At 42.0% G+C, this 24,620-nt stretch overlaps 1 protein-coding gene across 2 annotated transcripts in view; it reads right to left on the bottom strand.

Annotated features, from left to right (window-relative positions):
- Positions 1–24,620, bottom strand: part of POLB (DNA polymerase beta) — a 3,382,694-nt gene that overhangs the window by 2,807,144 nt on the left and 550,930 nt on the right. For both annotated transcript variants that reach the window (XM_044082977.1, XM_044082976.1), the window contains exon 4: positions 20,860–20,934. In XM_044082977.1, coding sequence (XP_043938912.1) covers positions 20,860–20,934 — 75 coding nt within the window. The remainder of the gene's footprint in view (positions 1–20,859; positions 20,935–24,620) is intronic.

The following is a 24,620-nucleotide window of genomic DNA, read 5'->3' as shown; positions in this document are numbered from 1 at the left end:
GTCCCGATCTACATAAGACAGAGCCCCTCACTATCACTCTTCAAGAAGAACCTTGATGAGTGGATGGGTAACAGAAAGTTCACACCGGGGATCACACCAACAGCACTACTAGATAGGGGCCAAGGGTACTAGCTGCTAGTACAAGGGTCTAGGGAACTACTAAAGGGGCAGTGAATACCGCACAATGTGGCTGGGCTAATATATGCCTTCGGGCAGATAGCCCAGTACCAACTTATGAACCTATATATCTGGATATTTCTTTGCCTGCAAAATGAAATGACTGGAGCTAGGCACTTTGCGAATACCCTGGGTGCAGTAGATAAGCTAAAGGGCAGTGCAGAGAACTGATAGTGCATGGAGCCTGCTTTGAAGCGTAGATATCTTCTGCAGGATTCCCTTATTGGGATGTGCAGGTAGGCTTCCTTTAAATCCAGTGTTCCCAAACAGGCATATTTGCCTAGCATAGGAAGCAGCTGGTGAAGAGTTAGCATCTTTAATTTTGGGATCACCAAAAAAGTGTTTATGACAGAGAGGTCCAGGATAGTACACCAGGAATTGTCTTTTCTGGGCACTGGGAAAAGTCTTGAGTAGAAACCTTGTCCCCTTTCCTCTTCTGGGACAGGTTGAATAGCCATGATGCTTAAGAGAGAGAGAATTTGCTTCTGAGCCTCTACCCACTGATTTGGGTGTAGATCTGGTTAACCGTTTGGGGTTGGTCAGGAGTGAAAGTGGAATCTGTATCCTTGGAAAACTATATTTAAAACCCATTTGTCCTGGGTAATGAGTTCCCAATTTATTGCCTGCAGGGCAATATTTCCCCCTAAAGGAGCAGTCAGTTGTGCAGGGCTTGGAAGATTTAAAGTTAAGTCATTGAGACAGTTTACCATACGAGGGAGACTTACCACTGCCTGCTTTGGAAGTGGGATCCCCCCACTGCTTAGTCCTGCGAGTACCTTCGGACTGAAGCCTGGGTGTTCTGCTGGTTTTGGGTTTGGACTGAGAAGGCCTGGAAGAGGCAGGAAAGAACCAATTTTTAGAGGGCCAATGCCTACTAAATCTGGTAGGCTGTACTTGCAGAAAATCTTTAACAGTTTGCATAGATTTAGCTTTTTCCTCCATCTTTTTAAATACTACTACTGCTTTGTTGCAAAACAGGCAGTCTTGGTTTAAGGGAGCATCCAGCTATTTAGATTTAACATGATCTGGCAAAGATTGCTCCTTAAGCCAAGCATGCCATCTAAGTACAGACCTAGTGACAGCAGCCCTGCAAGATGCCTCTAGTGAATCAAAACCTCATTGCAAAGTATGTTTTCCAACTTGTTCAGCAGAATGCATTAAATCCTATAAATCTTTATTTTCAGCACAGTCAGGAATCAATATCATTTAAGCAATCCAATAATATGCTGCTGATACTTTAACATATGAAACTGGCAGTTTAAGGCCCCAATGGCCAAGGTTGCAGAAGTGTATACCTTCTTACCCCATCTATCCAGCGTCCTGGAATCTCTATCAGAGGGGGTAGGATTTTTTGGCAGTAGTAGCCTTAATGCCCTTGGGTCCCTGTGAAATAGTCTCAGGATCCGCAGTAGGATTTTTAGAGGAACCTGTGAGAGTCAGAAACCCTGTAACATCTATCAGGTTTTCTGGGAGCAGGAGGTAAAGAGTCAGGGGCCAAGCTAGATTCCACAAAGGCATCATCAACAATGTCCAGTGCAGGGGGGATAGCTAAAGGCCTGTGCTGTGGCAGGAGTAAGAAATCCCTAAGCCTCTTTTTAGAGTCAGAGTAATCCTGGCTTTCCCAGCGAAAATGCTTCCTAAAAGTATGCAAGGTTTCACCAAAAGAGAAATCCTCTGGAATAAGCAGAGGGAATAGAGTCCACTGCATCAGAATCCTCATAGGTAGACAAGGGTAAATCCTGGTCATCAGAAGAAACAGAAATTTCAGAGTCCTGATCAGAAGAATCATAAGTAAACTCAGTCCTAGGTGTCTTAGAGGGGGGAAGGGTGGCTTCCCCTGATTAGAGTAATAAGGTCTTCAGCCATTCTTATCATTTGTTTTTAGGCATAGAAGCCTGACCATGCGGTCTGGGCGTCGGTTTTCTAGGCATGGATCGAGTTTTAGGCCTAGAAGAAGAAGAAGATGGCGTCGGTTTATATGCAAGTCAGTAGGCCTGAATACACCCTCAGACGCCGGTGCCTGCACAGCGGCTCTGGACCCATCCAAGATAGAGACATCCGCAGGCTGCAGTTGAAGCATCTCGCGCATACCGGACTACGAATAAGTCTCAGTAGAGGCCTGCGAATCTGAAGTAGTGGGTATCGGGAGAAGCATTGTCAGCAGCTTTGGACCTATGCGGTCTGTCTCTGTTTTTATCTTTGCGTTTTTTCAGAATGTCGGTAGTTGGGTGGCTTACCGAAGCCATATCTGGATAATTGAACAGAGTACCAAAATATTTAGAAGCGTAAATAAACAGACAACGAATAGTTCATTGTTTAAATAAGGCACAAAACCGACAGTGAGGTACGTCATGGTCAGGGTCTAAGCAAGGAATGCAGTACAAATGAAAATCTTTATGAAGTATTTGCTTTCCACAAGAAATACAATTATTAACTTTTAGTGACATTGGTTTAGAGCAAGCAAAAGTTTCCCCAACGGGGTAGTTAGCTTAGTTGAAAACTTCGGTTCTGAAACTCGAAAACGAAAATTTCAGGAGTCGGCCGACCGGCACTTGTGAACTGCTTCTGCTTCGGGCACCACACAGCAAGAAAGACTGATGTAATGGCATTGGCTGCATGCTTTAGACCCCTGACTACCTAACGTCATGGAAGATGAGACAGCAAACGATGCAGGACCCAAGACTTTGATAATCAGGCTGACTGAGGCTACTGCAAGCAGCTAACCCAAATGTTATGACTGCAACAGTGAAACACGAAGAACATCTGTTTGTTTATATTTTATGATGCTGTTATCCATCCTGATGTGTTTCTATATATTAGTGCATCTAATGAAAATACCCCGCCTGCTTGTCATCTATGTTAAAGAAGGATGAGTGGCATGTCTAAAGGGACACGAGATTAGAAGATGAATGGCCAGAAAGTACAGTTGTGTACACTTACCATACATGTAGATGTTTGAGTGTATTCACTGTTGCAGTCACCACATTTGGGTTATCCCTGCCAGGGTAGTCCTCGGCCGGCCCAAATACCAGAGGCTTAGTATTTCTACATCAGTTGCTGTCACTTCAGGAATGACGTGAGGTCATCAGTAGTATAAAATAAGGAAGCCAACGCCATTGCACCAGTTTTTCTTGCCCTAACTGTCAGGAGCCCTCTAGTGGGAGCCATGATATGGGCTAGGATGCCCTGCAAGACTGCAGTGGCAAAGCCTGCCCTGGATTTGGAGACAATAGGCAGGTGGGTAATGCTTGGTGAAGGTGTGAATAGATGTCCAATGTGGCAGCCTCCAGGATGCCCATGGTGGGGACTCCTCCAAGGAAAGGTGCAGAGGTGGAGGCTGCTCTGGTAGAGTGAGTCCTGACTCACTTAGGGGAAGGTTTCCTGTGTTGCTTGTAACAGAAATGGATGCAGTGTGCTATCCATTTGGAAATGGTTTGTTTGGATATGGCATTGCCCTCTGCCCCTGCAGCAAAGCTGACTAGCAATTGATCAGTCTTTCTGAATGGCTTGGTCCTGTTTAGATATAATCTGAGCTGTGTGCACATCTAGAGGGTGCAGGATCCTTTCCCCCTTGTTTTGTGGGTTAGGGAAAAAGGTGGGCAAATTAATGGATTGGTTGAGAGCCACACTGGACACCACTTTGCGCATGAAGGATGGGTTAGTCCTGAGGGACACCCTGTCAGCATGGAAGATGATGAAGGGCTCTACAGCAATGAGTGCTTGTAGCTCAGATACTCTTCTGGCTGAAGTGATGGCCAGAAGAAAGGCCGTCTTCCAGGACAGAAACTAACTCAGCTGAATATGCTGGCTCAAAGGGGGTTAAGGGTGAGTTTTTCCAACACAAAGTTTAGGTCCCAAGCTGGGGTAGGTGCTCTTCTGGGTGGCTTAAGTTGCTAGCCCCTCTTAGGAACTGTTTGATGACAGGGTGGTAGAAAAGAGGGTGCTGAGTGTTGAAACGAGCCGAGATAGCAGAGGCATGAATTTTAATAGAGGAAAAAGAGACCACTGTGTAGCAGGTCAGCTAGGTAATCCAGGATGAGCGGTAGGGAGAGCTGTGTCATATCGGCTACTTTACCCTGAATCCAGGTGCAGAATCTTTTCCATTTGTCAGCATAAGACTTTCTAGTGCTAGGGCGTCTAGCCTCACGTATAACATCCAGAACCTGTTTACTGAGAGTGGTAGCCTGATCAGTGGTCAGGGAATAAGCCAGGCTGCCAAACTGAGGGTCTGCAATTGTGGATGCATGAATTCTTCTTCCCTCTGGGTCAGGAGGGTTAGAGTCTGAGGGAGATGCCATGGTGGCAATGGGCACAGGCTGCGAAGCACTGGGTACCAGTGCTGGCAAAGCCAGTCTGGAGCAATCAGAATTGTCCTCAGTTTTCCTCCCTTATTTTAAGCAGTACCCTGGTAATGAGATGTAGTGCGGGAAATGCAGAGACCAACAGGTTGACCCAGGGGAAGGATAAGGCATCCACTTTCCAGGCCTGCAGTGAGGCTCCCTGGTGCAGAACTTGCTGAGCTGATGGCTGGAGTGGGAAGCAAAGAGGTCAACCTTCGTGGTGCCCCATTTCTGAGTTATTATGGTGAAGGATCTTTGGTCTAGCTGCCACTAGTGTGGGTCCAGAGGATTTTAGCTTAGGTTGTCTGCCAGGGAGTTTAGAGAGTCTGGCAGGAATTGCACTAACAGGGGTAGTTGCATGGCTGAGGCTGTGCGCCAAAGGGTCATGGCAAGCCTGCATAGAGGGTAGGAGTGAGTCCCTCCCTGCTTGCTGATATACCACATCACAGCAGTGTTGTCTGCTTTGATCAGGAGAGTCCCTGGGGAGAGAAGGGGCCTGAAAGCTGTCAATGCGTGCCAGACAGCTAACATCTCTTTTTGGTTGATGTGCAGATATATTTGCTGTGGGCTCCATTGGTCCTGTATATGCACCTGTCATCCAGATGTGCACCCCAGGCATAGTCTGATGCATCTGTGGTGAGGGTCTGGGTGGCATGGGGTGGTGAGAAAGGTAGTCCCTGTTGTGGTAGCATGCTGCTGCCCACCAAAGAAAATCTTTCCTTAGGCAAGGTATTATTGGTATAAGAGTTTCTAGTCTTGACAGTGTTGACATCAAAGGCTTTTTAGGTACCACTTTAGTTTCTTCATATGCAGTCTGGCATATGGAATGAGTAGAATGCAAGATGCCACGAACCCCAGAGCTTGCAGGATTTTCCTTGCGGTTAATCAGGGTCTGCTGGCTAGTTGAGAGAAATAGGCTGTCAGGTAAGTTTGCTTTTCTGCTGTAAGGAATGCCATCTGGGATGCTGTCTCCAGGCTTGCTCCCAGGAATATAATCCTTTGAGTGGGTACTAGTTTGGATTTCTTTTCGTTGATAGTATACCCTAGGGAGGTCAGTAGGAACTTTACAAAGGACAGGTGCTTGAAGAGCTTTTCCTGTCTGCCTGAATTAGGCAGTCGTCTAAGTATGGGTAAATTTGTATGTTTCTATCTTTGGAAAAAGCAATGGCAGGAGCCAGACATTTTGTGAAAACTCTTGGAGGAGTAAATAAACCAAAAGGAAGCGCAGAGAACTGAAAGTGCAGAGATCTTGCCCCGAAACGTAGATATTTCCTGCATGATTTCCCTGATTAGGCTGTGGAGGTAGGCCTCTTTTAGATCTAGGGTGGCTAGCCAAGCATTCTTGGAGAGCATAGGTAGTAGTCGCTGGAGGGTGAGCATTTTGAATTTTGGTATCACCAGGAAGGTGTCTACAATGGATAGATCGAGGATGGGGCGCCAGGTGCCCTCTTTTCTGGGTACCAGGAAGAGCCTGGAGTAGAAACATTGGCCTATCTGTTCTGAAGGAACATGCTCTATTGCCCTCATACAGAGCAGGGAAAGGACTTGCTTTTTGGCCTCTGCCCACTGGTTTGGAGGAAGATCTGGGAACCCTTTTGGGTTTGGGAGAGTGTGGAAAGAAAATTTGTATCCCTGGGACACTACGCTGAGGATCCAGTGGTCGTTGCTAATGATGGCCTAGGTGCTTGTGTGGAAGGACAGTTTTCCTCCTAGGGGCAAGTGCAGGTGGGCAGAGGGAGGGGGTGGAAGTGGAAAGTCATTTTGAGTTCTTACCATGAGGAGGTGGCTTTGCACTCCCTGGTTTTATAGTGGAGGAACTCCATTCCTTTGATCTCTGCATTCCATGTGGCTGTTGTGTGGGGGTGGGGTCTGCTTCCCTGGGGGTCTTGGCTGAACTGACCTGGAGGGGGCAGGAAAGGACCAGTGCTTGGAGGGACAATGCCTACTGAACCTGGGTGGTGGACCTGTAGGAAATCCTTAACTGTCTGCATAGATTTAGCTTTTTCTTCCATCTTTTTAAGACCTCCTCTACCTTGGTGCCAAATAAGTTGTCTTTGTGCAGGGATGCATCCAATAATTTAGTTTTGACATGGTCTGGTAAGGGCTGTTCCTTAAGCCAAGCATGCCTTCTAAGGACAGAACCAGTGACTGCTGCCCTGCAAGAAGCTTCCAGGGCGTCAAAACCACAATGTAAGGTGTGCTTAGTTACTTAACTTGCAGAATGCATTAACTCTTGTAACTCTATTTTCTGCACAAGTAGGAAAGGATGACATTTTTTTGTTTGAGGAGTTCCATGGTATGTTGCTGAAATTTTAGCATATGGAACTGACAATTTAGTGCTCTGATAGCAAGAGCAGCAGAGATGTATACTTTTTTACCCCGTCTGTCTAGTGCTCGGGTATCCCTATCTGAGGGGGTGGGATTCTTAGCAGAAGTTGTTTTCATTCCTTTAGGCCCTTGAGAAATAACCTCAGGGTCAGCAGTAGGATTTTTGAAAAGAAATTTGTGCGAGTCAGGGACCCTGTAATACCTGTCAGGTTTCCTGGGAACAGGAGGGAGGGTGTCAGAAGTCAAACTAGATTCCATGAAATCATCATCCACAACATCCAGGACAGGAGGAATGGCCAAGGGTCTGTGGTGTGGAAGATCTAAGAATTCCCTGAGTCTCTTTTTAGACTGAGGGTAGTCCTGACATTCCCATTGGAAATGCTCCCTTAAAGTATGAAGGGTTTCCCCAAAGGAAAAGCCCTTGGGTGGAGAAGCTGAAGGCATGGATTCCTCTGCATCAGAATCCTCATAAGCAGAGAGGGGTTGCATGTCTTCATATTCAGATGCATCAGACTCATCAGACTCCTGTTCAGATAAAACTTTTGGGGACAGATCTCTTTTTCTTTTGGAAGGGGTAGCTTGGCTTCCCCTGATCAGCATTATAAGGTCTTCTGCCATTTTAAGCATTTGAGACTGAGGCAAGGAAGCAGGTGCCTGAGATTGGGTCGTCCGTTTCTTGGGCGTGGTTCGTAACCTGGGCCTTAAAACTCAGTAGTTTTCAAAAGAATGGTAGACGTGAAAGAAGTCGTCGGTTTGTGTCAAGAATCGGTAGTGCAAATTACTTCCTTGGAAGCCAGTGCCTGCTCAGTGGCTCCAGACCCATCCAAGGTAGAGAGAACCGCAGGATCCTTAGTCGAAGAAGTTTTGTGGGATACAGTGACTCTGAAAGGGTCTCGGTAGCAGCCTGTAAATCCACAGAAGCGGGCATTAGGGGCTGTGAAAGCACCTCACTGAGGGCCAGAGAACTGATGACTAACTTAACAGAAGCGTCGTTGGTAGGTTTGGACCTGTGCAGTCTGTCTCTGTCTCTATCCTTATGTTTTTTCAGAAGATCTGCTCTCGGATGACTTACCGAAGCCATACCGGAATTCAAGGACTGTGAGCGAAAATATCTAGCTACAATAAGGGCCCAATGACATATAGTTCTGGCGTTAAACAAAGCACAAAAGCAGCAGCGAGGGACGTCGTGGTCTGGGCCTAACCAAGTGCCGCAGTAAGAATGAAAGTCTCAGTGTAGTATTTGCTTTCAACATGCGAGACAACTGTTAACTTTTTCTGACATCAGTTAGTGCAAGAAAAAAAAAGGATCCCCAACAGGGTACTTAGCTTTAGAAGACTTCAGCTTCAATTCGGAAGATGAAACTCAGGTAGCGACCAACCGGAACTTGTGTGAACTGCTTCTGCTTTGGGCTGCTCGGCAAGAAAGACTGATTTAATAGCGTCGGCTGCCTTACTTTATACTGCTGATGACCTGACGTCAGTCCTGAAACGACAGCAACCGAAGCAGAAATACTGTTCCTCTGGTATTCGGGCTGGCCCAGGGCTACCCTGGTAGGGATAAGCCAAATGTGATGACTTCAAATACGAAACAGCAGGAGAACCAATAAACAATATCCAAGTGTTCGAACGTGACTAGTTAAAGTTCTCAAATTCAGAGGCAATAGTCCGTGAAATCCACAAAAATGTTTATTCCACTGGAACAAGACGAAGTAACAAAACCCACGGAACTGATTTCACCGTGGGTTTTGTTACTTCATCTTGTTCCAGTGGAATAAACATTTTTGTGGATTTTACAGACTATTGCCTCTGAATTTGAGAACTTTAACTAGTCACGTTCGAACCCTTAGAGATTGTTTATTGGTTCTCCTGCTGTTTCGTATTTGAGGTTCTTTGGTTCTTTTTTCTTGTTGTTCCAAATGTGATGACTGCAACAGTGAAACTTGAAGAACATCGATTTGCTACCGGAAAGAGTTCCAGTTTCGTACACTTAAGTCCGAGAGTCACATGGTTGGCACTGGACAAATATAAAGGAGTGAATCATCCCTACTGCACGCATAATTCACAAAACAGGTCAGAAACTAATTACAGACATTAAAACTTGCTCAAAACTATTTCTTATTTAAAAAATATGTAACGAGGCATACAGGACACTCTAAATGATATTTGAATAAACCAATAAGTCTGATAAAAATATTCAAATTACTAAAGAAAATGTTTGAAGTAAAGTCCAAATTGCATAAAATGAATAAAAAAAAGAAACAACTGCATTTTTGCTAAGCACGTAGTTTTTGTATTAATTAAAGAAATCCGAGTTATCAGAAGTGTATATGGTGTTTGCATGTTTGTGCAGTACTACAGTAATGTTATTTCACAAAATACAGCCATTATAGAGCATACTTCACAAAGTATAGTATTTTGAAGAGTTTATTCTGCATTTGAATGTTATTACAAGCTCACAGAACAGCTTGTTTGCACATAATTACAAGGGCCATATTTTTAGTGTGTTTGTATATACTTTGTAGGCATGGGAGACGGATTTTAAAAACCCAGTGACTTGTGTTTGACAATAATATTTCAGAGAACCGGAGAGTGTTTAAGCAAGAGTATGACATTTTCAAACAGGCTGCATTTTCTGATAAAGATGACTGTGCAAAGGCATTTATTCTGCTTAATTTAGCTGGGTCAGAAGTTACTAAAAGGGAATCCTTTCAAAAGATTTTGTAAATTTGTGTATGCGACTGTTGTCTATGCAAGAGAGGGGGTAAACCATTATACTGTTAAACAGGCTGAGAGTCAAGGGAGGACCCTGAGTGCTTAAAACATAAATTTAGAGAAATGTGTAACCCCAGACAAATGTTACAATTGAAAGGCACTTATTCTGCACAAAGGATCAAATGCCTGGTGAACCTTTTGCAGGATATATAACTGACTTGAGAAACAAGGCTAAAAGTACAGATTTGGTGATTTAAGAGATGAGTTGATAAAGGACAGACTTGTGTGTGGTATTAAAGATGATGCTGTGAGAGACTTTGCTTCGTAACAGGGATTTAACTTTGAATAAGGCCACTGAGATTCATCATATATACAAGCTCACAGAAAAGCAAACAAATATGCTTACAAATGAAAATAGCTCTAGAAGGCACAGTGACAAAGCTCATGTTGATAGTATGCAGCACATGGTTAAAAGAAACAGGTCCAAGCACATGGCAGCAACTGTAGCCCCTACAGCACCCACCAGTAAACCCCAGAGCTTTCTAGCAAATTCCAGAGTTTGCACAGTCTCAGTGAAGCATAAGAGTGAGTCAGCCAACTCAAAGCATGGGCCCCAACCCAGTTTCATTGCCAACTGTTGTAATTGTGGTGGAAATCATGAATCTAAAAGGAAGAAATGTTTAGCTTTTTGTCAGTAGTGCCACAAATGCAATAAATGGAATCCTTTCAAAAGGTTTTGTAAATCAAAAGGCCCACATTCTTTCATTAAAAGGGAACATTTTAAGAAACAAGTTGCTCGATTACACAGCTGTAGGTTTACCCCAGGAATCATCTCTGTATCACTGCTGGACAGAGGCACAGCAAACTAATGGGTATAGTATTCTCATCCTAAGGGGTGGTGAAAGCCACACACACTCTGGCTAGGCTTATAAATGCCCTAGGGCAGATAGCGTAGTATGAACCTATGAACCTATGCAACTCTACTCTTTATGTTGATGGTGTGTCAGTGCTTTATGAAACAGTGCAGTAGATTTAACGGCAGACAATGAAGTACTTTGTACTGTTCAGATAAATGGCAAATCCACAGAGCTCAAAGTTGACACAGGCTCCATGTGCAATTGCATGCCAACAGAAACACTTGCTAGAGTGTGTCATGGTGAAAGACTTGATATGGCAATGTGTGCGAGGCTTGCTGCTTATGACGGTGAGGAAATTCAAAGTGAAGGTTCAGTAGTGCATGTGTGTTATTCTGCTGGGAAAAGCTACGACTTGTTATTTTATGTTGTCAAGTGGCATGTCCAGTCATTATTAGGGGTCAGAGACTGTTTGAAAATGGGTCTGCTTTAATAAGGAAGTCCATCATGCCAACTTGAAAGACCACTGTTCTAATTTTGTCAGGTATATTTTTTCTACCTACGCTGATCTTTTCGAAGACAAACTAGGGAAGTTTCCAAGTGTGTACTCCATGAAGTTAGATCCAGATGTCAGTCTAGTTATCAGGCCAGCTCAAAAAGTTCCAATAGCCATGCAGGACAGAGTTAAAGGTGAACTAGACAAAATGGTGTGACAAGGTGCGATATGACAAGTTCATTCTGCTACTCCAAATGAGTGGGTATCTTCCATAGTGGTAGCTCATAAGAAAAGCTCAGATGACATCAGAATATGTATTGATGCACAAGATTTGAACAATGCACTAAAAAACCTCATCACCCAATGCACACAGTCGAAGAAGTTGCAGCTTTGATGCCAAATGCCACTGTTTTTTTCTGTCTTAAAATCAAGTACTTCATTTTGGCAAATTCAGCTTGAAAAGCAACCATCACTGCTCACTATATTCAGTATTCCGTTTGGGAGGTACAGATTTTTGAGAATGCCATTTTGGGATACATTCTGCCAGTGAAGCCTTTCAACGTGCAATGGAGCACATTTTTCTGGGTATCCTTGTGCTACTATAGTAGACAACATACTAGTAGGAGGTAATGGTGAAGCTGAGCATGACAGAAACCTCAGAAAAGTTCTGGAAAGGGCACATCAAGTGAATCTTAAGCTCAATCCACAGAACTGCAAATTCAGGCTACAAGAGGTTACTTATGTTGGTCATTTATTCATCAGTTCTGGTCTATGACCACACCCTTCAAAACAAACAGCCATTCTTGAGATGCCAGCTCCAGACAATGTTCAAATCCTGTAACGTTTTCTTGACATGGTTAACTACCTAGGCAAGTTCATTCCAGACTTGACTCAACTATCAGCATCGCTCAGAGAACTGACACATAAAGATGTATCCTGGTCTTGGTTAGAGCAACACAAAGAGCATTTGATGTCCTGAAACAGAGATTTGCTAGTCTACCAACTCTCAGATACTTTGATGTTCACAAGCCAGTTACTCTCTCATGTAATGCTTCGAAATTTGGTCTTGGTACAGTCATTCTAAAAGAGGGTCAACCTGTTGCCTAAGAAGGGCGAGAGGTCTAGTATTTTGGCCTTGTATGTCACAAGACATTGATAGAGCACTTTTATCTTGTTGTGTAGAAAGCGACATCAACAGAAAGTACCACTTCAGCTAAACCAGATTCCTGAACTACCTTGGTCAACAGTAGCAACCGACATTTTCGAGTGGAATGGTCAACATTAATTGGTGTTAGTAGACTCTTACTCCAATTGGTTCGAGACTGACCTACTTCCTAATCTAGCATCCAGTACTGACATTACTAAGATGAAGTGTCATTTTGCAGTCCATGGTAGCCTGCACTAAGTTATTCTGCCAAAGAATGGGACTTTTTTTTCTTGTCACAAGTAGCCCAGAGTACCCACAGTCAAATGGTTTGGCAGAACATGCAGTTCAAAGTGCAAAACAGTTACTAGAGAAGTAAAAACGAGATGATAGTGATGTTTTCCTGAATCTCTTGAATCAAAGAAATGTTCCTCTTGATAAACATCTTGATTCACCTGCTCACAGACTTCTGCCGAGACAAACCAGAACCACATAACCAATCAGTAGTCAATTTCTGGTTCCATGTGTCAAGAACAACAGGTCAGTGAAAGCTAATCTGTTGAAGAAGTATTTAACCCAGATGTTCTACTATGATAAGACCAGCAAACCGCTGAGAAGGAGAAGTGGTAATGATGCCAATGTCCAAAAGTTATGATCGGACTGAAGTCGTGAAGAATATTTGCCCAGAGCTGAGATCGTACATTCTGGAATCACAAGGAGTAGAGTTTAGGTGGAATTGGAAACATCTGAGACCGGTGTCCAACCCTATACCACAGCACATAGCCTGTGACAAAGACTCTATCTCAGAGTGAGTTGTCCAGTGTTCCAACTCCAGACAAAGTTCCAGAGAATATTCTCATTCCTGTGACAAATCCAGAAGTTCCTGAGACAAGTTGTTCACCGAAGACTGTCCCTTTTGCTAAATTCAGTCCAGATTGTTATGAGATCCGGTCATATCTCCAGACCATGTAACGTATACAAGGCAACTTGGACATGAACATTGTGTTTGTTTCTAATGTCTATAGTAATGCATGTCTAACTCTTGTTTTTTTTACCAAGGGCAATCTTTTTCAGAGGTAGGATATAAATCAATCTGTGTGTATGAAACTTTAAGAAGCTATCCAAGGGCTTGCACAAGGGTATAGATTCATAGATTAGTACTACGCTAACTGCCCTTGCGAGCCATTTTAAGCCTAGCCAATTATCCCTTGTGAGACTCAAACCCTGCACCTTGTGTTTGTAAGGCAAACACCTTAACCATTAGGCCACCCTCCCTTAGTGTGGTACTGAGCACATGGAAGTCTGACTGCCATTTTGCAGTAAGCTGTTGAGATGTAAGCATGTATGTATGTAAGCTCTGTTTGTTAACCAGTTTGTTTATATTTTATGCTATCCATCCTGATGTGTTTCTATGTATTAAAGCATCTAAACTAACTACTTCGCCTGCTTGTCATCTATGTTACAGAGGGATGAGCAACAAACCACAAACAACATCAGCCAAACTGCACCAAATACCACTATAATAACTATTTTTCTATCTAACAGCATTATCAAACTAACACTAAAAGCTAAAATATTTTCCTTTTTTTTTTTTTTGAGGGGAGGCAAGGTGGGAAAAGAAACTTCTGTGACAATTACCTAAAAAAGAAAACTACAAACAAAGCTAAAGCAGGTAATTTTAGATATAAACTATTAAACCACAAATTTTGAAAAGTATGAGTAAAAAATGAGGAAAAAGACACTTATCTATGACTAAGCTAAGAGCCCTAGAACATGCATCTAGACAAATCAACGAGCAAACAAGATCTGGGTTAATCTAGGGACTAGAGGGAGTTATGGGTAAGGGGAGGAGTCACAGCTCTGGGTTCAAGCTCTTGAAAAAGATGCCAAGGTCAGATTCTGACAGATCTGATAACCCACCTGTTGAGTTGGAGGGAAAAATAATTGGATCCCATGTTAATGACTCCTGACATCTGGTTAAAGACTTTGCAAAGATGAGCAAGTCATTTAAATAAAGAAACATTTGAATGTCTTAAAGTCTGTAATGCGCTATCTCTAGAGCTAGACATTTTGTAAATACCCTAGCAGCTGTAGCTAACCCACATGGTAATGGCAAGGAATAGATAATGTAACACAGACACAGAATCTGAGAAATTTTCTAAAGCCTGTGGCTAAGGGAATGTGATAAGCATCTTTTAGGTCTAATGTTACCATACAACTCAAAAGAAGAATGACAGATAACCAAACTCTGGGATGGTTAACATTTTGACTTTTGTAACTTTCAAAGACCGATTGTGATAGGAAAAATCTAGAAACACTCTGGAGTAGAAGCCTTCCTCCCTTGGTCTAAAGTCACTGGTAGTATGACCCCTAAGTGAAAGTATGTGTTGAAGAACTGAGGAAGAAAACTGGTTCACAAGGGAATTACTCTGAAAGGAGGTATGTGTATCCAGTGCCAAGTGTAAGTCTCCTGAACCAGTATTAATACCCAAGAGTCTGTAACAATGTGTTGCCAAAGGTAACAGTTGCGAGCCAGTCTACAGGACACTTAGAGGTATAAGGACAAAAGAGGAATGGGGAGGGGAGGAATGCTGACATTTTCATTCTGAATGAGTAGTCTTTCCTTTTTCTGAAAAGAAACCTATTTTTTATCGTTCCTCTCCTCCCATTTTTTTCACCCTGTTTGCCAGATGTCAGGGAATGATTATTTTACCTTTTTAAAAAAAGAAGAAGGTTTGTAAGATTCAGAATGTAGGACTTGAAAAATGTTAGTCTTCTTCTTCTTTCAGCTGCTCCCATCAGGGGTCGCCACAGCAGATCCAACTGTTTCCATTTCTTCCTGTCCTCTGCATCTTGCTCTGTCACACCAACCACCTGCATGTCCTCTCTCACCACATCCATAAACCTTATCTTTACCTGGCAGCTTCATCCTTAGCATCTTTTTCCCAATATACTCTGCATCCCACCTCAGCACATGTCCAAACCAATGTAATCTTGCCTCTCTGGCTTTGTCTCCAAACCTTCCAATCTGGGCTGACCCTCTAATATACTTATTCCTAATCCTGTCCATCTTCATCACACCCAGTGCAAATTTTAACATCTTCAACTCTGCCATGTCAAGCTCTGACTCCTGCCTTTTTGTCAATGCCACTGTCTCCAACCCATATAACATAGCTGGTCTCACTACCATCTTGTAGACCTTCCCTTTCACTCTTACTGGTACTCGAAATGCAGTAACTTCCTGAATTAACTTTCCTATGTCATCAAACAGTTGCAGAACCTAAGAAACAACAAGGCCAAACAAAACCTTATATAAAGTAGAGATTAAAATTTCAAGACATCACCTCATAAGAAAACTTTTGAGTATATACACAGGCATAGCTTCTCAAAGCAGTAGCAGTAGTAGTGGCACTCTACAGTATGGATTTCTTTTCTCCAAGACAGAAAGCTTGCAATAAACTCCTGGATAACATAAAATAAGATAATTGTCCTTATTAACAAACAAAAATCTCTTTTTTGGTGAGCAATGCCTAACCTTTTGCCTTTTTTTATTGTGATATCCCTGGAAGGACACCAACTGAGAAATGGCATCTCCTCACCAGGCTACAGGTCTAATTCCCTGGCCCCTTCAAGAAGAACATACCAGAGAAACTCCTAATCCAAAGAAGATGCTTCTTCTACAGCCAAATTCAACACTGGAACAGCTACAAACAACATAGCTAACTCCTGGTCCATAGTGCCAGAGAAACTCTAGAAACCAGTGAGTGGCCCAAGGAACAGAAAAAGGCCACAGCAAATTCACCCACCAGAGGCTGAGGCACTGTCTGACCCCATTTTACATGCAAGGACTCCAATTCTGTTTTTTTTTCTTTCCCAGATATAGTGGGAGAAGAAAGAATCTAAGCTATGGCTGAGAAAAAGTCCAGCAACCAGTAAGTGCTGCTGAGAAAAGTCATTTGAAAGGAAAGTTGTTAAACAATTGTTCACATGCAATACACACACCCTTTCACTTTCCCACACAATCCCTCAAAATTGGAAAATAAAAATGCAACAGTCATAACTCAAGTCCCTTTCACAGAAAGTGCACTAAAAATGACAGTAAGCTGTCATGAAGTGTACTCAAGCACTAAACATAAAATACATATATAGCCCTGAAATATACTTCCAGATGGTTAAATATAACAGCTTTAACCAAAATGTCTCAAGCAGTAAGTGGTCATAAATTGTAAATATAGGTAGCCATCTGAAATATCTGGATCCACTAGAGTGAGTTCTGAAACATGAAGATTGAATGGCTGAAAACAATGGACTTACACATACTAAGTCCAAGATGGCCATTTCCAAGATTAATCCCTTTTCTCTGAGGTATGGTGATTTCGAAGTTGGTATATATAAGTTCGTGGGGTGTAGGGGATTGTCCTCCACATTGGGGAATGCAAGGTGGTCTTGTACCCCTGCAAAAAAAGTTTAAGGGAGAAAAGCAATCTTTGAGATTGCTCTTTTCCTGGGTTTTCAGTCTCTTTTTTTTGGCTTGTCGGCACTCAGCATTTCAAGTCCTGACATTTCAAATGGAGCTGTACACAAGCACCAAAACACTCAAACACCATTTTAAGAACATAAAACACTTCCCAATCTTTAAATACTTCCACTTCAGTTAGAAGTTTTCAAAAATAGTACATTTTCTCACAAAAACAGTTTTTACAAGATTTGTTTTACACTAATACACCTGTCAGTATTCTCCAGAAAATAAAAATACATCAAAAATATTTAAGAAGGCAAAAAAATATTTAAGAAGGTAATGTTTCTTTCTAAGAACTGACAGGATCAAAAACTGCACTCTAAACTATTGTTCTTCTTAAAGTTAGCTGCTCATACTGTTTTTGAACTAAGTCTAATGGAATGGGTGGAAGATCTGCTCACTATTGCATTACTTTTGGGGGGGGGGGGGTATGGTCCACACAATGGGCAGAACTCTGGATGAATCTTGAAATTTAAATTACTAGGAGCAATTGTGAGATTCTTGACCCATCAGTGGAATATAGCATCACTTTTATGTAAATCTTATTGATAAGTTTGATACAAATACGTTAAGTAGAATAATCATAAAGACTGGCTCCTTTTAGTTGATTATACACTCCTTATGCCTTCTTATAAAGGTACTGCCATAAAATCCTATTAACCCCAAGCACATTACTTTGGAAAAATACAGGGCAACGTGGGCTAATAAGAAGAAAGTAGAAATAGACAAGACTGAATGATCAAGACTTATGTTAGCACCCAAACATGCCCCTTGCCCTCATACATTTTGTTCGTTGGCTGGTAGTGCCAATTTAAGTTCTTATATATACCAGCAAGGTTAGGCAGGATGTTTCCAGTGGTCTCTTCTACTTCTTGGACCTGTCAGTCAGGGCTGTCAGGGACTGGTTTAATAATTTTTGGGAATGTCCAATTTTAAAAGCTTTTAAGGATATCATCCAATGTATTTCCCAAGCAATTTGGTCAGAAAAAATTTGTCATAACGCCTAAAGATATTTTGTGGGGGGTGGTCTAAATGTGAATACTCCCCAGAAGTTGGCCTTTTGAATACGGTGTTACTGAATGTTAATAAGCATATCTGCAAAAGATGGAAAACTACAGGCTTAAAACCAATGTGGGGAATTACCTCCTGAAGGAAATGGCAAAACTTAAATGGTCTACATGATTTTTTTGTTTGCCGCTTTATTTCATGAGGAATGTCAGGTTAGGTAGGCTATTTAACCAAGTTACTGAGATACATAGTTTGGTATTGCTCACTGTTTTGTATATGCAAATGTCTGTAGTCATTTATTAGAATTAATTTTATGGAACACAAATCCATTTTGCAACAGTTGGCTCATGTTATTTTTTTTACGTTTATATTGTTTCAAGGAATGTATTCATTAATTCCTGGACACTGATACCAAAGACCAGTTATAGCCTTTTATTGTTTTTGTATTTCCCTTGTATCTCTGTTGAGTGACTGTCGGTTTTTATTCTTTGTTAAACAGTTTTTGTTGAGAAAAAAAGTACAGTTTTAAATTTACCACAACAACTTGTTACCACTCCCACAAGAGGGGAAAACATACTGGACCTGATCATCACCAACATGGGGACACTATGCTCCAGACCAGAAGTGTATCCCTCACTGGTAAGATCAGACCATAAACTAATCTCACTGGATATTCACATCCCGACCCCACCCCCTGCCCAGAAAACCACAGTGAAAAACTTCTCTAAAGCAAATTTCACACGCCTCAAAACCGAGGCGAAATCCTTCAAAGCCCCCGGGCCTGTGGAAAATACGGCCCAGACCGCAGAATCCTTTATAAACGCATTCTATGAACACCTTCAGGAATGCATGGATCATGCAATCCCAAATAAAACCAAGACCCAATCCTCCAAAGGCAGGCGTCCTGTCTGGTGGACCCCAGCCATAAACAAACTATACAATAGAAGGAGGAAGCTACTACATGATAGAGCAAAATCCCAAAAAGGGAAGGCATCTCTGATCAGTATTAGCAAAAAACTATGGGCACTCATAAAATCGTCTAAGGCCAGCTTCGAGAGAAAAATTGCACAGGACACTAAGGATAATCACAAGGCTTTCTTTAGTTATGTTAGGAACCTGGGTGGGAATTCCCAGATATGCTCAGAATTAGTCCAAAATGACAAAAATACACCGAACCCACAGACATTGCCAACATCCTAGCTGACAGGTTCAGCGCAAACTTCTCCCCCCCCCCCACCAAAAGGGCAAATATTTATCCCAACAGAGTGCTGCCCCTGACATCTCAGATGCTCAGGTAAGAGCCGCCCTCTCCAAAGCAAAAACAGAGCATCAATGGGACCAGATGGTGTCCGGGCTGCGTCCTACATGAACTCCAAGAAGAGCTAAACCCAAACATAAAACTACTGTTCAATCTTAGCCTTACTACAGGATATGTACCCAAAGAGTGGCGTACAGCAACAGTGGTCCCTCTCCACAAAGGTGGTGCCTCAACAGATCCTGGAAACTATCGCCCCATAAGCCTGACTAGCTTGGTCTGCAAAGCTATGTAAAGGATCATCATGGACCTCATAAATAAAGATATTGGGAACCTACAGACACTGGATCCTACCCAGTTTGGCTTTGTTAAGGGCAGATCCTGCCTCTTAAACCTGGTTGATTTCTTTGAAACAGTCACCAAGGCCATTGACGAGGGGAAGGTGGTCCACACAGCCTACCTGGACCTTGCAAAAGCCTTCGATACAATACCCCACTCGGGCATTATAGATAAGCTCACCAGCTTAAATATAAACCCCTATGTCACTAGATGGGTTGCAAACTGGCTCAAGGACAGAACCCACATGGTTAGAATTGCTGGAGCCATGTCAGACTCCAAACCAGTTACAAGTGGCGTCCCACAAGGCTCAGTCCTGGGACCTCTCTTGTTCGGTATATATTTCTCGGCGGTACAGGCCAACACAGAAGGACTGTGGCTGACCAAGTTCGCAGATGACTGCAAACTGGGTGCCATAATCAACTCTCCAGCCGACACAAGCATCCTCCAAAAGGGCCTCATAGAAACAGACAACTGGTGCCAGAGCCATGGCCTCAAGCTAAACACCAAATAGTGTATAGTCATCCCCTTTGGCAAAAACAAAGTGCCCACAAATTACCACATAGGTGGTAATCCATTAAGTACAGAAGAAGTCATTAGGGACCTGGGGACCCAAGTTGATAGCAATCTCTCATTTGACAACCACGTGGCCAAAGTGGTTAGAAAAACATTTTATATAGCCCACCTAATCATGAAGGGATTCACATCTAGATCAGGGAGGTCATCGTACCTCTTTACTCATCCCTCATCAGGCCCATAATTGAGTACAATGCCCCTTTTGGGATGTACCTTACCAGACACCTGCAGCAACTGGAAAGACCCCAAAAGTACCTCACCAAGAGGATCAAAGGGCTCAAACAGATGCCATATGCTGCCCGGTTAAAGAAACTCCAGCTCTACTCAGTGGCATACCACCTGCTCAGAGGCGATCTGTGCCTGACGTATAAAGCCATGTCCAACCCAGAATTAATGGACATGCTGCACTTCAGAAAATCTAAATCCCATCGAGCTACGCGCTCGAGAGACTTGAACCTCAGCACTGAAATAAATAGGACATGCTGGAGGGACAGATTCATAACCCAGAGGCTCCCTTCACTCTGGAATAAAATCCCAGTCCAGGTTAGGCAGAGTCCCACATTGACTCTCTTCAAGAGGAATCTAGATGAGTGGATGGGAGATCGTAGGTTTACCCCGGCTATCACTTCTGTGTCACTGTTAGACAGAGGCACAGTATACTAACCTCAAAAAACGCATAGCAAAATTAATTTAAAATGGGTGGCGAAAGCCAAACACACACTGGCTAGGCTTATAAATGCCCTAGGGCAGATAGCCTAGTATGAACCTATGAACCTATGAACACATCTTTGAATGATCACTACTGCAGTAGTCTAAGGTATGCAGGTTATGTCTTGCATAGAATATAATAGCCATCCAGCCTCCAAAGCTTTAGGGCAGTTTATAAACCAAAAAGAAACTAGATATTACTGTGGAGTGGGCATGCAGAATACACTGGTAGATGGAAGGGAGTCTGCCCTCTCTGTCCCTCCTGCAAACGATATATTATGAATGAAAAATGTTAAGCTTTCAAGTAAGACTTCTTTCCGTAATTGGTCAGAACTAAGGTTATAGAGCTCTAAGCAAGGACAGAAAGTAACTTAACTACAAATGGTAATAAATTAGTAATACAAACCTTTTCCAGCTTTTTAAGTTTTCCTGTTGTTAAGAATTCGTCAATCTTGTCAGCAATCTTTGTTCCAACGCCATCCTAAAGAAATGAAAAATAGAATAAGTCATCATTTTTAAACTTGAGCATAATAAGCATAAGCAGCAAGTACAGACCAACCTCCCTATTGTGACAGTTATACATTCTTTGCAACACCTACAATGAATTCATATCTGCAGAATGTAAAGTATGCCCTTCCATGCAGCATCAAGATATTCTATTATCCTGGCATACCAATTACACTGCAGAAAGAGGACGGTGCTTGCTATGTGAATCTGCCAAAGGCTGCTTCAGTGTACTAATGGTTCAAACCTTGCCAAGAACTGCAACACTATGGCGAGTTGTAATAAAATCCAATGCTACAACAGAGACAATTAAAAACAGACTCAAGGCTATCACAGTCTGTTCAACCCATTGCAAAAGTGTGACTACAATAAAGCTTAATGGTTAGAGATTTATTCCTGTGAATGCTACACACCCTTGCTAGGAACCACAAATATCTTGTACTCCGTGCAGCCAGGTGAAATTACGTTATGTGTGCAACTAGTTATTATCTTGAAGAAAAAAATTACAAATATTTTAGCTGTATTAAGATATACGACTATTTAACACAAAATGTGAATGCTTCTAATGTGTTCATACAATAATTTGTTGCATTCTTTACTTTATGAAATTACATCTAGAATAGGAATCATTATTTCTATTGTATTAACTAGATAAATATTAAACCTCCAGTACTGGCTAGCTAACTAATAACAGAGGCTGAAGCAAAAATAGCCAGTAGCATAACAGAAAACAATCAGTCTAAACTTTAGGGACCACAGAAAAAATTCAAAACACGCAGAGTCCTCAAAGTACAGGTACATAATAAAATAAGAAAGTTCTAATACAAACTTTAGGGACTACAGAAAAGATAGAAATCACAAGGAGGCCTCTAGTAACAGTATAAAGTAAAAGAGTAGAACAATACTAGTACATTAGTATGAGACAATACTAATATATTAGTATGACACAATATTAATACATTAGTATGAGACAATACTGATAAATTAGTATAATGATCACAGTTAAGGCACAAATAACAGGCAAGGGCAGTTATGGGCACAAACTGCCACATGGGGCTTAAGGTAAATAGTTAGATGATAACAGCAAACATATGAACACGTGGGTGCCAAAAGAAATCAAACACACATAACCAAAAGAGCCACAATACAAAACCAGGCTCAGCAAAAAGAAAGTGCAATTGTGTACACGTATACTTAGCATAGCAGTACACGTTTGAGGAAAGGTATTGGGTTATTTTCCATTTTACCTGCTTCATCCTGACCAAATATTTCACTGGTACTCCCGTGGCTGTATCAAGAACCATGTCAATATCAATGTTTTGCACCAACATTCCACAGAGTATTAGCTGGTGTACAAGACATTCATCTATTATAGCCAGTGTTTCTGCAAGCTTTTTTTTCCCCACCGATTCCTTTCGGTCTTTATATGGCCTTACAAGTACAGCAATCCACTGATGTTAAATGTGAGATTCTTAGCATGATGACAGATCTGCACTGGTAGTTTCATCTTTTTCAGCTGTAGAACTAAGGCCATAAGATACTTAGCCTTGCTCAAATTAACTCCTAAGTCAACTTAGCTTCTCCACACAAAGCATAGCAGCTGAGGAGCCATCTCCAGCTGTCAAAAAGTCCACAAAAGCAGAGAAACAGAAAAGGAGGAAGGGGAAAGCAGAAAAAAAAACTAATAACATTCACTAAGCCAAAGACTTTAGGAAGGAGGAAGAGAATGATGAATGATGGGAAACTGTCAGCACAGGTCTATAGTTACATTAAGTAAACTGACTTTGGGTGCTTCACATCCTTTACCTGTACAACAGAATCCCAAGCTAACTGCTCGTGGGTGGGGCTCCTTATGGGACAACACTGAAAAGGGTGGAATCTTGGACAGAATGCTCTCTTAAGGCAAAACCTGGTAGTAGGATAACTTAAGGTACAGAAGATACCAACTTAGTGGTTATAGTCACAAGATTCACAAAGTCACAGAAATATACCAAATAATGGTAATAAAAGGCATATGAGCTCAGGAATTCCAAAGTTCTGTTCAAAATCAAGAGAGTGGAGTACCAAGCTTTAGCAACAGCACTGAAGCTGTGGAAGGCTGAAGCTACACAACCACTTCCGGCTTAGCAATTTACAGAACAAGTAGACAAATGCTGCAGCCTCTATACAGGGACAAGAAAGTTATGACAAAATCTTGGTGAGCTACACGTGAGGGTGCTATAATAAAGGCAGTCACCATTAGAAATTAAATACAAAGGGTACAGCACATAGAAGTGGCCTGGAGATGCTGAAGCAAATAACAGCCTTCTGAAAAGAGAAGCAAGATCACGGACTGAAAAGGAAATAGCTTTCCAAAAGACGAAACTTTCTGGATATTCTGAACAGAAAATGTCACCTGGATCATCCAAGAGTGCTGTGATGGTGTATGTGGAACAAAGACATACTCTAGAGTTAGGTACCACATCGAAAAAGTCTGAAGACGTATGGAGGATGTGTGTATCTGCAACAAAGATACACACCACAACCAGGAACAACTTTTATCCAGTCAGAACACAGAAGCCAAAGTACATGGAATAGGATTGAATAGGATTATGGTCCTAAGAAGTTAGTGACTCAATCTTCCAAGGGAAAGTGCCATTCAAGAAAAATAGAGGAGGTGAATTGAACAAGCCTATGATACCAAGAGATACTGTACACTTGGGTTAAAGAACAGAAATGTTATAAGAACAAAAAGGAATCCAAAGGCCAAGATGGACCTACAGCCCAAGTAAGTAAACGTCCTACAGATGTCATAAATGCTAATCAGGAGTAGGGGATCTCCACATGAATGTCAGCAGGTGGCTTCTGAAGCAGCTATTAAGTGTACATGCAAACCAACAAATATACTCCGCAGTATAAAGTGTTGGTTTTCCCCATTAAAAGCCAACAGTTAAGATTAACTGGGGCAAAAAAGCCATAATGCACAAGGTCTTGGAAGAATGTCATAATGAAATGGTGTTACAGGAGAAGGAGACCAGACTACTGGTTTAACCAGGGTGAGCTCTTACTATAAAATCACACATGCGGAATATAAGATGTCTGAGCAGCTGAAACATGAAGAATGCTTAACTCAGGTAGGTGGGTAAAACACAGTGATGAGGGAAGTCTTTGCACATGCCACCTTTTTAGAATGGTCTCGAGGAAGAATAAGTCAGAGAGCCCACTAAGGTCATACAAAGAGGTGCCCATACAAAGGAAGTTTCCACATAATACCTGAGTAGACAGGATAACTGTAAAACAAGAAATTCAACCTCTCAGAGGTCTCAGTAATGAAGAGATAAATTAAAGAGTCCATTGATCGCTCAAAGGCATGAAAGTAAACAAGAGTGTTAAGGAAGGGACAACAGTTAACACGTGGTATAAATTTCTTCTCAAGGTTTGTAAAATTCTCTCATTTTTTTTCTAGAATTCTAATAGGTGTGTATAACTAAGGATGGAAATGCTCTGAGTAGCACTGTGAGAAAACACAAAGTGACTACTGTGTAGAAACATAAGAGTAGGACAGAGCGCTTCCTAAAAATGAGAACTACATCTAGGAACAGTCAACAAGAAAGTCATCAGATGTGTTGCAACACTAAAACATAAAACAAATGGCTGAGATTACTGTGCAACTCATCAAATAGG

Source organism: Protopterus annectens, chromosome 9.part0 (assembly GCF_019279795.1).
Source record: "Protopterus annectens isolate FY-2018-M chromosome 9.part0, PAN1.0, whole genome shotgun sequence".
Taxonomy (NCBI): domain Eukaryota; kingdom Metazoa; phylum Chordata; order Ceratodontiformes; family Protopteridae; genus Protopterus; species Protopterus annectens.
This window is presented reverse-complemented; position numbering and strand designations above follow the sequence as displayed.